This window comes from Carlito syrichta, unplaced genomic scaffold (genome assembly GCF_000164805.1).
Source record: "Carlito syrichta isolate Samal-C Ts95f unplaced genomic scaffold, Tarsius_syrichta-2.0.1 Scaffold304476, whole genome shotgun sequence".
Lineage (NCBI taxonomy): Eukaryota > Metazoa > Chordata > Mammalia > Primates > Tarsiidae > Carlito > Carlito syrichta.
In genome coordinates, this window is record NW_007248572.1 from 743,147 (window position 1) to 759,883 (window position 16,737).

Sequence of the window (16,737 nt, forward strand, 5' to 3'; positions counted from 1 at the left end):
GGGTCTGCCTGGCCCGGCTGTCCACCCTGACTGGCCTCCTGCACGGCAGAGTTTTTGAGCTGCACTTCTGGGGACAGCATGCCCGGGCCAGAATGGTGTCCCTGGAGGTGACCAAATGGAGGCCGCAAGAATATTCTGGCTGTTTGCACCTCACTTCTATTCAGTGCCATGGGCATCAGATGTGCTTAGTTTTGCTGTCCTGCTCATGAAGTGCCCACTTCGATATCCTCTGCCTTCCACGTGTCTTTCACTAACACAGTTTGTGAATCCTGTGTTTGCTCACTCTGTACTGAGCACACCCAGGCCAGTTTGCCGACATCTTACCAATCACAGCCTGACTTATCCTCTATAGTAGAGCTGGATGTCTTCAAAAGCAAATGTGCATTCCAAGCTCTTACCTCCACAGGCAAGTCTGTTAGAGCTGGCAGGTTATGAGGGAGGGGAGGAGCCGACCTTGAGCAAAGTGTAGGGGAAGGGCAGGTCCTGAGTTAGAGGTGGGGGAGGGGTAGTCCCTGAGCTAGAGGTGAGGGAAGGGCGGGGCATGAGTTAAAGGGCAAAAGGGCAGGCTCTGAGTTAGAGAGGAGTGAAGGGCTGGCCCTGAGCTAGAAGTGGGGAAGGGGTGAGCTCTGAGCTAGAGGTGGGGGAAGGGCAGTCTCTGAGTTACAGGTGGTGGAGTGGTCCCTGAGCTAGAGCTGGGGGAAGAGCAAGCCCTGAGCTAGAGGTGGGGAGGGGCTGAGTGAGCAAGTGGCCTCAAGCCTTCCCATGGCCTCTTCAGGAGTCTCATTTTGCTCCTGTGTAGGGGGCTATGCATGATGCAGCCTCTGGGATCCAGCTGGGATTAAAAGAGAGAACCCGTGAGGTGCTCCTGACCACCCTGGCCTCTGCCCTTTGAGGCTTGGAGGGAGGCTCTGTTTCGCAGGAGGATTGATTCCATCGCAGACCACTGATCTGTTTGATTTCCATGCCCCTCCCTCTCCAGTGTGCGGGTGGGTCTGGAAGTTTCTACCTCCTTTCTCAGAGTCCTTCCCCTACAGCCCGCCCCATCTGAGGCCATCCAGGAACCCTCCAGCTGCCAGTCAGCATAGGCCCAGATGTGGTTGCAGGGCCCCTCTAACCTGACATAAGATGCTCCTCTCAGCCCACAAGCACGGGGGAGTCCCCAAGGGTTCAAGTGCTCTGCGGGAGGCCTGGCAGGGCAGCCAAGGCACATTCCTGCTGTCTGGCAGTATCATCAGGGTTAACAGACATTCCCTCCTTCTGACTCCCAGCAGCACTGAGGACAACAGGTGCAGGGGTCCGTGTGTCTGCAGAGCGCAGGGGCCAGCCATAACACCCCGCACAGCCCTGAAAGAACTGATGGCGTGCAGCCTGTGCCCCCTTGGCCGAGGCGCCATGGTCAGGCTGTGCTGGGCCCTGCTGCTCCTGGCAGCTGCTCTGTCCCTGGCACTGAGAACGAGCCATGCCTGGGACTCGAAGAAGGTGGTGAGGCCATTCCAGGACATCCCTGAGAATTATGTCTACGTGCAGCAGGCGCTGTGGTTCGCCATGAAGGAATACAACAAGGCCAGCAGGGACATGTACAACTTCAGGGTGGTGGAGGTTATGAGGACCCAGGAGCAGGTGGGTGGGCCTCTCCCCTTCCACTCCCTGCCCTTAGTCAGAATGGAACCATTATCCGTAGGGAAGACTGAAGAGTACAGCCCAAAGATTCCTGAAGCCATAGCACACTCATGCTACTTGAGGCATTTTTCCAGAAAATTAATTCTATGTCATCCTTTTTTATTCTGGCATGGACATAGTGCATACATAGCCATTAAAATCACTTAAAAAAAAAGTAGAGGTGAGCACCCAGGAGGCAGCTAGCAGGGGCCAGGTTTGAGGCCATTCACACATTAACGTGAGTCCCAGGGATGGATGACACAGTGAGCCACCAACAACACTGTGAATCCACCGATGCTGGTGTAAACCAGACAGATCAATGACTGAGGCGTCTCCATCATCTTTTCTTGCAAAGTTTTAGGATGCACCTGGGAAGAGAAACACTAACTGTAGTGGTTTCTGTACCTTTTCCTAAATACTCAACTTTGAAAGGGCTCAGTACTTAAAGAGGAAAGGTGGGGCGAGTGATGAGGTGAGTGTACAGTCTTGTGAGGGCACCTGCTCTGCACTCAGTGACTACACTCTGCATATGAAAGGGGGAACAGTCTCAGCAACCTGGATGGACTCAGAGTCTATAATACTGAGTGATCTTTCACAGAAACAAAGAACTGAGTATCACATGTTCTCACTCATAAGTGGACCTTGAGCAACTATTGTAATACCATAAGAAAAAGATTGACAGTAGCGGGAAACTGCGGAGGGGTGGGGGGGCAGGGAGGTGGGATTGGCAGTAGTGGGAAACTGCCTGGGGAAGGAGGGAGCACACCTCATCAACAAGGGTACCTGCATGATGAATATTTGTACACCTAACCCTGAATTGTACCCCACAATTTTAAAATAAAAAATGTAAAGGTAAAAAGGAAAAGAAAGGGGGAACAGTCACATTTCACTGTAAAATGTAAACACAGAGTGGGAAGGAAGAGCCAAGGGAACTCTGCTGCGGGGCTTATCCACAGGGGGATGCACATGTGGAAAGATTTTGGGGCTCCCAAGGAATTTCGGTGTGAACAGTCTGTGTGGGAGACCATCTGGAGATGTGAGGCCCTGCACTGCTGCCGCCAGCCATCTGGGACAAGAGGAAGGCAGTTCTATGAGTGTGTGTCTCAGTTCCCAAGCTCAGTGTACCCCTTGGCATAGTGCATTTGGGGTCCCCAGATGTTGTTTCCTGTCACACTGGAAAAGGAGCCACAGCAGGAGGGAGGCGCCTATTTACAGGCAAATGCCAACTCAGATGGGAAAAAAAAATGGTGTCATGAGAGAATCACACCATTTCCTAGTCACACATTTTGAGCCACCATGGAGCAGCGGAATTTAGGCTTAGCTGCTCATCACTCAAAAGCCAAACTTGAGAGACAAGGGTTGTTGGAAGGAAAACAGGTAGCCAGCGGCCCGAGAGATGGAGGGCTAGTGTCTGAAAGACTATCTCGAGTTTCTCAGGCTGTGATGCCAGGTGGGATATAGCATGGCACTCCTTGAGGTCTTGAATTTGCTGTGGAAAAGAATTTCAGGGCAAATCCAGAGTATAGCTTAAGAAAGAATTTATAAGAAAAAGTCACGCTTAAGAAAGGAATGGGTGCCTTAAGAGAAAGGGCATTTACTTACCTTTGACAAAAGAAGCTTTGCATCTTTTTACAACAATGATTAAGCAAACCATGAGCTGAGAGGGGTGGACTGCAGGTGTCTAATCAGAGTTTTGATGACCATCCCACCACCTTCTATGAGGTAAGAGGGGTGGGCTGTAAATAAGTGTCTGTTCATGAATTTTGATGACCATCTCTCCACCTTCTATGAGCTGAGAGAGGTGGGCTGCAGGTGTCTGGTCATGAGTCTGATGACCATCTCTCCACCTTCTATGAGCTAAGAGGGGTGGGCTGCAAGTGTCTGTTCATGAGTTTTGATGACCATCTCGCCACCTTCTATGAGCTGAGGGGGTGGGCTGCAGGTATCTGGTCATGAGTTTTGATAACCATCTCTCAACTTTCTAAGGTCACAAGTGAAAGTTATTGCCTGACTAGATTTGGTTTTTTTTTCTTTTTTAGATCATCATGTCTGTGTTTTGGGTAACTCACTATTGCTTTTATGATTTCCTGCACAGATAGATCCACATTCCAGCCTGCAAAGTGGTCAGGCAGGTCTGGAGCTCCTGGTTTGTCAAGTACTATAAGAAGATGTCTGAGCGCTTACCCTGTTTTAATTTAGAACTGCCTGCAAGCAACGAATCTATGTCTATACTGCTCTGGCTAACCTTCATCTAGAGGGTTTTTGAAGGGGGAAAGGCTTGGGAAAAGCTTTGTGCAGGAATTGGAAAGCTTCTTTGTCCTTGGTCAGGTCACGGTGTTCTTTTAAGCCTTTTCACAAAACACAGTTACTGCACACACTCCTCTTTTTTCCAGTGTCAGTCTAGATAGCTGCATACTTGTTGTTCCTGTGTTATCTTTTCAGTGTTTCTGAATTATTCTTGCCTACATGCATGCAAGAACAGAGGCCAGAGCCCCCCAAGAATAGAATGGAGTCAACTGTACTAGTCTTGTGCCACAGCTACGTCACGATAGGGGAGGCTGCCGCTGACTTCCAGGGGCAGAGGTAGGGGTGCTGCCAAGCCACCTGCATGGCCCAGGGCTGCCCCAAGCAAAGAAGGGCTAGCCCCAAATGTCAGGAGCACCGAGGTTAAGTGACCTGACACGCAGGCATCAGGAAGTTCCAGGAGTACATTTGGAAGTCGCTGAGTTGGGCAGTGGAAGCGAACACTCAGTCTTTCATCTCCAGCCTGGCTTGTCATCGCTGAGGGTACCACCAGCAGCAGTTTACTCTGTCCTTCCAGACGCTTTCTATACACTCACATACACAACTGAAAATCTTCAGAGTTTATTTTACTTCCATGAACTTTACTTTGTATACTATCTTTCACTTCTTTACCACTTAAAGTATGTCCTGAAAATCTGTTTAAATACTCTTCGATCCACCTCACAGTTTTCATGGTACCCCATGAAATGAGGCTCCGTTATGTTTTCACCCCCTCCTAATGGACCTCCAAGTTTGTTGACAGGAAAAGCAGAACTATGACTGTTCCTCTGCCTACAATGCTATGATACACACCCTGCATTTGGATTCTTTGTTGAGGAGTTGTATTCACAAGAAAATGGCAGGCCAGGCGCAGTGGTTCAAGCCTATAATCTCAAGCCTATAATTGCACTTTGGGAGGCTGAGGCGAGAGGACTGCCTGAGCCCGCAGGTTCTAGACCAGGCTGGGCTACATGGTGAGACCTCATCTCTACAATAAATCAAAAAATTAGCTGGGCATGGTAGCGTGCGCCTGTAGTTCCGGCTACTTGGAAGGCTGAGGTGGAAGGATCACCTGAGCCCAGCAGGTTGAGGCTGAGGTGGCCAGGAGTGTGCCACTGCACTCCAGCCTGAGCAACAGAGTGAGATTACAACTAAAAAAAAAAAAGAGATAATATCAAATTGCCCCTCGAGAAGGATAAACCCACTGAGGTTCTGGGCAATCTGAGCCCCCCTCGCCTCATTCTCACCAGTCGTGATCTCATTTGTCTCTCGGATATTTACCCGTCTGATGGATGCCCATACACAACTTTTTGTATCTCAACTTTTACTGAGTTTATGGGTAATCTGCATCTTTTTCTGTGAATTGCTTTCTTTTCTTCTGCATTGTCTATCTTGTTCTTACAGATGGGTATATATCCTTATGTGCTAATCATATGAATCTCTAGTTTTTACACATTTTGCCAATATTCTGTGCTTGCCTTTCTGTTGTTTATAGTTTAATTTTGCTTACAGTGTCTTTATGATTTTTGAAAAATTGCCATACTATAATTTATCTTTTTCTTCCTATATGTTGTTTTGGGTTTGTGTCATGTTCAGGAAGACTCTTATCATCCTGAATATAACAATTATGTTATAATTCTTCTAGGACACATAACTTTTAGTGCATTAATCTAGCTTGGATTTTTGTGGCTTTTTATTTTTTGGTGTGGGTACTGGATCTAACTTTGAATTTTAAAAATGAAGAGGCAATTTTCCCAACCCTCTTTGAAAAAGAACATTCATGTTTCCAAAAGCCAGCTCACCACAGACTGAAACATTCAAGCATACTTGGATTGGCAGCAGGAGTTGTGATCCTTTTGCCTTGATCTGTTTGTGTGTTCCTGGGCCATGCTGTAGAGATGCTGTTGAGTAGGACAAGTCCTTTGCATTATTCTTTTTAAAACCTTTCAAAAATAAGAATATACATTTCTACTTTCAGACCTTTTTATTGTGAAGTCAACACAAACCCAGAAAAGTTTTCAGAGCATAAATGTCAAGCAGAACAAATTGCTATAAAATGAACACTCATGGAACCATTACTGAATAGTCTAGAAAGAACGTCACAGGCACCCAGGAGTTCTGTGGGTCATCCCGCTGCCCTCCCTAGAAGAGACCTTCAGCATGAACACAGCCTAGCAGGAACCCCCAATTCCACTGCTCTACTTGCTCCTTGGTCTTCTTGCAAATGCAATCCTACATTATGTACTATTTTGGTTCAACTCTTGTCTTTCAATATTATGTTTGTGCATTTTGGCCATGCTGTTACCTGTAGCAATGGTATCTTCCTTATTTTTTCCCCCAAATGTTTTATTTATTTTTGAAAAATGGTTATAGTCAAGGTGTACAACATGACGCTTTGATACACATGTAGGTAGTGGAATGGTAGTCACTGTGGTGGTCCAGCAAGTTAACACATCTGTCACCACATGTGGAGTCTCTTTTAGGAGAGGCAAGAGGCCCCAGATTGGCTCTTTCAGCAAAAACCTCCAATATGATAAAGTCCTACTCCCTGTACTCTCACGGTATGTGTTAGACCAAGCTTGTTCCTCCCACATGTCTGCTACTCTATCCTTTGACCTGCATCCCTCATTTCCTCCAACACCCACCCTGTTCTTTGGGCTGAGTGAAACAAACCACAGAAAGGAAAATACTGCATGATCTCACTTCCGTGGAATCTAAAAAAAATACGATCAATCTTATTACTGTGAAGTATTTCATTCTGTAAGCATACTACAGTGTTTTTCCCCTTCCTATTATTGATCCATACTTGGGGCCTGTTTCTGGTTTTTGACTGTTATGGATAGTGAGACTCTGCATGTACAGACACACCTCAAAGACCTTGTGGGTTCAATTCACCTCCAAACAACCACAATACAGCAGATATTGCAGTAAGGCAAGTCACACAAATATTCTGGTTTCTCAGTGCATAGAAAAGGTGATGTTTATACTACACTGTAAGTGTGCAGTAGCATTATGTCCAAAAAGGTAATGTGTATACCTTAATTAAAACACTTTATCATTAAAAACACTGACAATCATCTGAGCCCCCAGTAAGTCATAGTCTGGAGGGTCCTGCTTCGATTGTGACAGTTGCTTAATGATCAGGGTGGTGCATGCTGAAGGCTGAGGTGGCTTGGCAATTTCTTAAAATAAGACAACAGTGAAGTTTGCTGTAGTGGCTGACTCTTCCTTTCACGAAAGATGTCTCTGTAGGATACGATTCTGTTTGATAGCAGTATACCCCAGTAGGACTTTCAAAATTAGAGTGTGTCCTCTCAAATCCTGACACTGCTTTGTCATCTAAGTTTACAGAATATCCTAAAGGCTTTGTTGTCATTTCAACACTGTACACAGTATCATCACCAGGCATCAGTTCCATCTCAAGAAACCAATTTCTTTGCTCATCTATAGGAAATAACTCCTCATCTGTTCAAGTTTCATCATGAGTGTCCAGCAATTCAGTCCCACCTTTGGGCTCCACTCCTAATTCTGGTTCTCTTGCTATTTCCACCACATCTGCGGTGACTTCCTCCACGAAAGTCTTGGACCCCTCAAAGTCATCCAGGAAAGTTGGAATCAACTTCCAAACTCCTATGAACATTGATATTTTGACCTCCTCCTATGAATCTTGAATATTCTTAAAGGCATCTAGAATGTTGAATCCTTTCTAGAAGGTTTTCAATGGACTTTGCCAGATTAATCAGAGGAATTAATATCTAACTATAGCCTTACAAAATGAATTTCTTAAATAATAAGACTTGGAAGTCTGAATTACTCCTTGATCCATGAGCTGCAGAATGGATGCTGTGTTAACAGACATGAAAGCAACGACCTTCTGGGCTCAAGGAATTCTTCCACCTCAGCCTTCCAAGTGGCTGGAACTACAGGCACGCGCTACCATGCCCAGCTAATTTTTTTGTTTATTATAGAGATGAGGTCTTGCCAAGTTGCCCAGACTGACCTTGGACCTGTGGGCTCAGACAATTTTCTCACCTTAGCTTCCCAAAGTGCTGGGATTATAGGCATGAGCCACTGCACCCAGCCCATTGGCTCCAATTTAAAGTCACCAGCTGCATTAGCCCCTAACAAGGGAATCAGTCAGCCCATCCTTTGAAGCTTTGAAGCCAGGCATTGACTTCTCCCCTCTAGTTATAACAGTCCTAGATGGCATCTTCTTCCAAATGAAGGCTATTTCGTCTATATTGAAAATCAGTTGCTCATATCCATCAGTGACCTCAGCCAGATCTCCTGGAGAACTTGCTGCAGCTTTTTCATCAGCTCTTGCTGCTTCACCTACACTTTGATGCTACAGAGATGGCTTATTACCTTAAACCTCATGAAGCAGCCTCTGCTGGCTTCCAGCTTTCTTCTGCGGCATCCTCACCTCTCTCAGCCTTTGTAGAAGAGAGTCAGGGCCTGGCTCTGGATTAGGCTTTGTCTTAAGGGAAGTTTGTGGCCAGTGTTGTCCTCTCTCCCAACCACAGTCTTTCTCCACATCAGCAATAAGTCCGTTTCACTTTCTTATCCCTCGTGTGGTCCCTGGAGCAGCACTTTTAATTTCCTTCAAGAACTTTTCCTTTGCATTACTAACTTGGCTAACTGGTGCAAGAGTCCTAGCTTTTGAGCCATCTTGGCTTTTGACATGCCTTTCTTACTAAGCCTGATCATTTCTAGCTTTTGATTAGCGATATTAGAGATGTGGGGCTTCTCCTTTCACTTGAACACTTAGAGGTCATTATTGGCCTAGTTTCAATATTATTTTGTCTTGGAATGGAGTTACCTCACGGGGGGAAAGAGAGAAGGGAGAATGCCCAGGCTGTGGGCAGTAAGAACACACATTTATTAAGTTCACCATCTTATATGGTGCCATTCATGGCATCCAAAACAGTTACAATAGCAACATCAAAGATCACCGGTCACAGATTATCATGACAGACATGATAATAGTGAAAAAGTCTGAAATATTGTGAGAGTTACCAAAATGTGACATACAGACATGGAATGAGCACCTGCTATTGGAAAAAAAAATGGTGATTACAGACTTATCAACTCATGATTATCAGACATAGTCTGTAAAAAAGTTAACATCTGTGAAACAAAAGTAAAGCAAAGTGCCTTGAAATGAGGCTTGTCTGTATTTGTAGCTAGAGGCACATTTAGAAATAGAATTACTGGATCAAAGGGTGTGCAACTCTCTGTCTCTGACATCCAACCACAGGTGTCGAGGGCTCTTGTGAGGTCAGGTCCATTGGGTCATGCTCTCCAGTGGGAGCCAACTATGCTGGAAAGCAGAAATCACTCACAGGTGTGCAATCTGTCCTCTTCACTGTTTTCATGATCCCATGGGGTATGCACAACAGGGGCAGGGATCATGGAGCACCTTAGTATGCTGCCTTTCATACTCATTTTCTTCAGTGTCCGGGAGACTTTTCTAGAATGTCTAAAATCATTTTTATATTTTCGCGATGATCTCTGATTATTTTCTCAGGTTCTTCCAGGGTCAGTCATCTGCACCTTCACCTTGGTCATTCTCTTCCATATGTTCTTCCCCCCCGAGTCTTGTTGATCATTTTTCAGCAACTTCTGCATTCGCCATGGTGCTGCTCCATCTTGCTAGATGTTCCCCTTGAATAGGAAGGCTGGTGGAGGCCCCTGCGCAGGTGTTATCCCGAGAGATAGGGGTGTGGGAGGTCACATCACGGTCTAGAAGGTGCAGATGACTAAAATCGTCAAGCCGATGGGCGGCTCAGAGAGAATAGGGGTGCTCTGGGCAAGTTTCAGTTCTGCAGCATCATTTTATTCCTTGATATCTACTGTTAAGACGGGAGAATGCAATCAGCTCTGTTGTTTATTCTCAAGCTCTGATAAGCAAACCATTAGCTTTTCCAGGAAAACATTCCTTGGGGGGAGTAGTTTTCTTGGTTTATCTTAGAGACAGCTGCTATCTCTTTAAATACTATGTTGAGAGACAGACAGAGGCATCAAGGTAAGAATTCCTCAAATGGCCTTAAGACTTCTGGGAAAGTAAATGTAGGGGGTAGTGGGGAGGGCAGGGAGACATTCTCTGCCCTGAGCCGTCCATGTGTTTATTTACCAGAGATGACAACTGATACTTTGTCATATCTACCTTTTAAATTACTCAATGACAGGTGACAGATAGTTTGGAGTACTACATTGATGTCAACATTGCCAGAACAATGTGCAAGAAAATTTCTGGAGAAAATAAAGACTGCTTGTTTCAAGAAGATCCTAAAATGAAAAAGGTATGTGTTTAAGAGAAGAGGGGCCGTGGATTTGTGTGCCAGAGAAAACTGGTGAGACCAGTCTGTGTTCTGACCACATCAGGACCTGATGGCTGGGTTCTAGCCATGGGGCACCACTTCTGTTGTCTGTTGCTGATGACACCCCTCCAACACACACACACACACACATGCACACACACACACAAACATGCATGCACAAAGCAGAGTCAGTTCATTGCTGCTCACTCTTCTGTATTTAGGGCTGGGTTCTGCTGACCATGAGTCTGCGACTATCACGTGTACTGGGGCAGGAACGTTCCAACATTACTTGACTCACATGTCAGGTGCCCCAGCTAGGGTGACTAGAAAAACTGGGGACTGGCCAGGCATCTTCCTCATCCTGCCCAGGGACTCTCTGTGGGGCAAACTTGCAGGGTGACCAATCATCTGGGTTTTCTCAGAACTGATGGGTTTCCTGGGATGTGGGCCTTTGTGCTAAAACCAGGGAACTCTTGGGCAAACCAAGGTGAGTTGGTCATCCTACATGTGGGCATCCTCAAAGCATGTTGCTCCCAAGGGAGTCAGGCTTCTTAATGAACTCCTAAGAGGAGAAAGCAGAAGCTACCATTGGTGCTGGCAGAGAAGGAATTGGTGACAGCCACCCTGATGCACTGTCTATGCTGGCACTGTATGTCGAAGATCGTTGACCCAGTGGAACTCATGGTGTGACCTCCCCACACGGCTCTCCCTAAAAGGGAATCCCTTTCCTGCCAGGACTCTATGAGCATGGACTATGAGCAGGGAACATCAGAGGCATTCTTCTCAGCTGACTGATAGTCCAGCTGCTGGGCGGAAGTCCTGGGAGGCTCTAGGACAGTCTGAGGCTCCAGCCCCAGTGCCTCTGTGCTCCTGGTAGTCTCAGATTCAGGCTGCTACTGCTTTGGGCCAGGGATGAGGGACAGCCCCAGTTGGATGAGGGTATAGCCAGGGCCTGTGCCCAGATGGGGGTGTCACAAGGGACCAACTTGTCACAGGGGGCAGCCTTAATCAAACACGTCCTTACTCACCTCATAGTTGAGTGACAGGAATACATTTTATTAAAAATATTTTCTTAATGTGTCAGCATTTTAATGTGCCTAGTCACTAAGTACCATTGCAACCAGAAAATTAAATATACATTTAAAGGTCAATTTGGTTCACATTTTAATGGTTGACAACATTTAAAGCTAATGCTTAGACATTTCAAGATTGTTAAACATTAGTGTAACAAGCTCTCCCTGAAACAGTTGAGCTATATTATTATCTTTTTAAGTTCACATAATTCTTTTGCTAGAGAGTTTTAGATTGACATAATAGCTGAACATATAATACACCCATTTACAGGAATACATTTTAGATTTAAATGGAATCTTTTTAAGGTACATAAATATTTTCTAAAAGTGCTTTCTCACTTCTGTACGTGATTAAGAGTGAGGTCTCGCTTCACTGGGCCCTGTGATGATGTCCCAACGCCATCCTTGGCCCAGGAGTCACCTCTGGGATCATTTGGATGGAAAGCCTCAAGACAGCTTCGGGACAGATTTACATGGACAGGCATAGCCTTTCTTTTTTTTCCTTTGTTATTTTAAACTGCTGGTACAGTGTGTATTTTTTATGTGACTTCCTTTTTTTCACATCTTAGTAGTCTTCCCATACAAGTTATTTCTAGCGTTTCGCTTTCATAAATGAAACTGCATTGAAAATCCTTGTATGTGTATATTTCTGCATCTTGTGTACTTTTTAACCTATTTAGTAAATACCTAAAGCAGGCACAAGACTATGGATAAAAGAAAATAATGGACAATAAATAGTTGCCAAAAATTGCCCAGATGCACTCCAGTGAAAATACCTTCACATTTTCATGAACAGTAGACACCATGGCAGGATGCCAGGTGCATGTAGGTGGCTACTAGACAGAGAACTAGAAATGGCTTCAAATTAAGCAATATTTCAAAAATTCAAGTAGGTAATAAGAATGATACATTAAATGCCCATGTTCCTACCACCCAGATCTTACAACCATTATCATCTTATTACATTCATTTTGAATATTTATTTATTTGTTTTTGAGTTGGAGTCTCGCTCTTGTTGCCCAAGCTGGAGTGCAGTGGCATGCTCATGGCCACCACAGCTTCGACCTGCTGGGCTCCAGCAATCCTTCCTCCTTAGCCTTCCAATCAGCTGGCACTTTAGACTCACTCCACCATGCCCGACTAGTTTTTGTGATTTATTGTAGAGACGAGGTCTCACCAAGTTGCCCGGGCTGGTCTCAAATCCTGGGCTCAGGCAATCCCTCTCGCCTCGGCCTCCCAAAGTCCTGGAATGAGTCACTGTGCTCAACCTAAATATTTATTTTTAAAGGTAACTTTTGTGTATATGTAAGGCATATGACACAATGTTATAGGGTCCATATAGATAGTAAAATAGTACCCCAGTGAAGTAGGTTAACCTATCTGTCATCTCACACGGTTATCCATTTTGTTTGTTTTGGTGGCATGAGCAGCTAAATTTAGTTGTTTAGCAGAAATCTCCACTCCAGTGTAATTGTTTGCACTGTGGACCTGGTGATGTACTTAGACTACAGACTTCCTCATCTTTATCTGCCAGTTTGTAACTTCTCATTGGCCTCTCCCATGACCCCAGTCCCATATAACCACTGTTTCATTCTCCATCTCTGTACATTTGGCTCTTCCTTTTTAAAGACTCCACATGTGAGGGAGATAATGTAATATCTTTTCTTTCTGTGTCTGGCTTGTTTTGCTCAGCATAATTGTCCTCCAGCTTCATCCGTATTGTAGCGAGTGGCAGGATCTTCTTTTTAAGGCTGAATAATATTCCATGGTGTGTGTGTACCACAATTTCATTCTCCATTCATCCGTGGGTGGACACTTAGATTGCTTCCACATCTTGGTTGTTGTGGCTAGTGCTACAGTGAACATGGGAGTGCAGGCATCTTTACAAAGTGGTGATTTTATTTCCAGAAGGGTTGCTGAGTCCTATTGGCAGTTTTCTATTTTCATTTTCTTTAGGAACTGCCACACTGTTCTCCACAATGGCTCCCCCATTCTGCATCGCCACCAACCATGCACGAGGCTTTCCTCTCTTCCAGCCCCTGCCAATGTTTGTTGTCTCTTGACTTTTTGGTAGTAGCCATACTAACGGGTGTTATTAAATATTTACTTTAACATGTAAAATGTTGCACGTCCATTCCACTCCCCCACCTAAGATAACTGCTCTTTTGTAAAATTAGTAACATTCCTACCTGGGTTTTAAAATTTTACCTATGTATGTAGAATTTTGTGTGCTTTTCAAAATTTACATAAGTTTTGTGACTTTCTCTTATTTTTTTTTTCACTCAACAGTATGCGCTGGGGTTTGTTCATGTTGGTGCAATCTATTATTACTTGTGTATGCCAAATGATTTCTTGGACCAGTTGCTGTATATACAAATTGGCCCCACATTTTTTTCATTACTGTATAGGAAACTGTTATATGACTTTATAACATTGAATTTAGCCATTTCCCTATTTGAGATACTCTTCGCTGTTTTCACGTTTCATTTTTAGCAGCAAGGCTGAAGATCCTGGCACATGACCTCTGTGCCAAGGGCAAGAATCCCCCCAGGGATGATGTTGGGGTAGGGCAGCTGCATTGCGAGCCACGTGCAGCCTCCACGTCAGTGTGCAGGCCACAGGTGATGTACAGCCTCACAGGCCCTCTCCCAAGCCATAAAGCTAGCACAGCTTCCCACAGTGGTGTGCGCAGCTGTTCATTTCCCCTTAACCTTGCCAGTGCATGGGAGCAGGGGCCTTACATTGCTCCAGTCTGACGTGTGAAATGCCATCTCCTCACCACTTCACCTTGCACCTCCTTCATTTCCAGCAAAGTGAGATGTTTTAACACCCCAGGCTTCACTGCTGGACCTTGCCTTTTAGTATTTTTTTCCCTGGAGCAGTTGGATGGAGCAGTTGGATGGTCCCTAGGAGCCGTGGCCCTAGGTGGAGGAACGCAGCCCGCCTGTGGCCCCGAACTCACTCTCCTCCTGCTCCCACTTTCCTGCTTTTATCTTCCCCTGGCCAAATGCACCTGACACCAGAGGGTGCCCAATGACAGAGTCCATGGACGTCAGAGGGCAAGGGTGCCCATTGGTGTAGTCGTGGAGGTCAGAGAGCAAGGATGCCCATTGGTGTAGTCATGGAGGTCAGAGGGCAAGGGTGCCCTGCAGGACTGGATCATTCTCAGGGGCTGTCAGGGTGGCTGGTGTCCTATTTCTCTCTCAAGCATTTCCTACATCTTTATGTCTACACAACTCCACCTCTACTTGACTCTGTCACTCATGCTTACACTGATGTCACAGAGGTATTCTAAGCTTGTATTTTTATTCTAATTGAAGGAACGTTTTCAGAGCAAAAGCAAAGGGGAGTTGTGTTTTTATTCCTATGTGGTGAGCCTGAAGACCTGGACTTGTAACAAGAGCTGTGTGTCTCCTCTTGGTTTTCCTACTGTTCGCTTTTCTTCTTGGTCACTAGATGTGACCCCTCTCCCAGAAATGTGCATGACCTGGTACTATCCTTGTGATGTTGCCTTCCCTCGGTGGGACCTCCCAGCCCTCCATGCAGTGGGTAGTGCCGTGGCCAGATGAGGGTCAGAGCTGGAGGTGGGGACTTCCTAAGGATGACCGGTCCCTGGGCTCTGTGTTCTCCTGGCATGAATGAAATCCATGATGGCTCAGAGCATGGGGCAGACCCATGATGGTCCATCCTGGTACAGGGCTGACTCTTCTGCTGTCAGTTCCAGTCCATGGCTCTGGACTCACCAGGCAGCCTCCTGGCCCTCCTGCAGCTAACGCCTGGGAGCTGGACACTTCTCTGGTTTCGTTTTTCTTTCTCCTTTTTCTTTTATACACACTGACTATTCTTTTTATCTCTTTTAGATGGTTTTTTGTACCTTTATTGTTGCATCCAAACCATGGAAATTAGAACTCACTATGCTGAAGAAGGAATGCAGAGATATATAGCTGTCTTCTGGCACGTTCTGCCACGCTCACTTCCATTCAGAAGAAGCAAAGACACTTGCAAAACATGAAAACAATGCAATGACCATGGACGTGTGTTGTGTGGCCTTGGTGTTTTTCTGTGCATTTGGGGGCTGGTGCTGAGCGTGGGCGGGGGGTTTCAACAGCGTCATGCAGCCTCTTCACCGCTGCCTCAGCCACTGGCAGGGGCAGTTTGCTGCCAAAAAATGGAAGCCATTTCCATGCTTCATGAGACTCTGAGTGCACCGACAGCTCCTTCTGGATAACCAACCCAGGACCGGGCCTCCGTGGCTTCACATATGCTGCGCTTTCTGTAAGGCTCTGGAGGTCCGGCTGCCTTAAGAGTTTCCATCTGTGGACCTGCACAGGAGTCTCCCATCCCAGGACTTCTGGGAAGACACGGCCCACTGACTTGGAAACAGCTGCCATTAATTCCCAGCTCCAGCCATAGAGACAGCTGGGCCATTTGGAGAATTGTGTTGGCTTTGAGTTGAGGCAGAAACAACACAAGGTCATGGTGCATGGAGAGAAGGCTGCAATGTGTGTGTGTGTGTGTGTGTGTGTGTGTGTGTGTGTGTGTGTGTGTGTGTGTGTGTATGAGTGTGTGTTCACAGTTGAATGTAGTAGCTATCTAATGCTGCATAATAAATCACCTGGCCACTGAGTGGCTTAAGCCCTTTATTCATATATCTCTTTGTGTCTGTGAGCCAGGAATCCGAGGTGGCCAGGCCAGGTGGTTGTGGATGTCACCACTCATGTGGCTACACTCAGACCATGGTGGCGCTGCCATTATCAGAAGGTATGATGGCCTCTGGAGAGTCCATTTCCAAAGTTGCTCACTCCTGTGGCTACTGCTTGGCAGAGGCTGTTGACAAGAGGTCACATGGGCTCTCTACAGGGCTGCACGTGAGCTTGGTGTCATGGTTTACTTCCTCCAGGCAGAGTGTTCCAAGAGAACAAGGTGGGAGCCACCATCCCTTGTGACCTAGCTTCAACCCAGACCAATCCTGGCTCAGAATGGGGAGGACTCTACAAGGGCAGGGAGACTGGAGTTGAGGGTCATCAGGGGCCACCCTGAGGACTAGTCACTGCAGTGTGTGTGTGCACTCATACATGCATCTATGCACATGTGTATGCATCTATTTGTATGTATACACGTGTGCACATCTGTGTGCATGAGTGTGCATTGTGTACATGTGTGTACGTGTGTGTGCATATGTATGCGGGGTGGGGTGGGCTGAGGTGATGAAGGGGGACAACATGGCCGTAAAGAAACACTTTCAGACACCCAGCTGTGGAGACAACAGCAGGGTCTGCAGGTGGGGCCAGTAGACAACAGTGTATGATAGCAATAGCACAGTGTCAGGTCCTAACAGACGCATGAGAGAGACCATGACACTCAGAGGCCACCTGGGCAGAAGCAGTGCTGGAGGGTTCTTC

The 16,737-nt window shown here is 46.2% G+C and overlaps 1 protein-coding gene across 1 annotated transcript; it reads left to right on the forward strand.

The window, feature by feature from the left end:
* Positions 1-1,392: 1,392 nt before the first annotated feature.
* On the forward strand, positions 1,393-15,279 carry LOC103262393 (cystatin-13-like). Its single transcript, XM_008060020.1, has 3 exons — positions 1,393-1,620; positions 10,131-10,244; positions 15,196-15,279. Exons 1-3 carry the CDS (start codon positions 1,393-1,395, stop codon positions 15,277-15,279), a joined length of 426 nt encoding a protein of 141 aa, XP_008058211.1.
* The last annotated feature ends 1,458 nt before the right edge of the window (positions 15,280-16,737 follow it).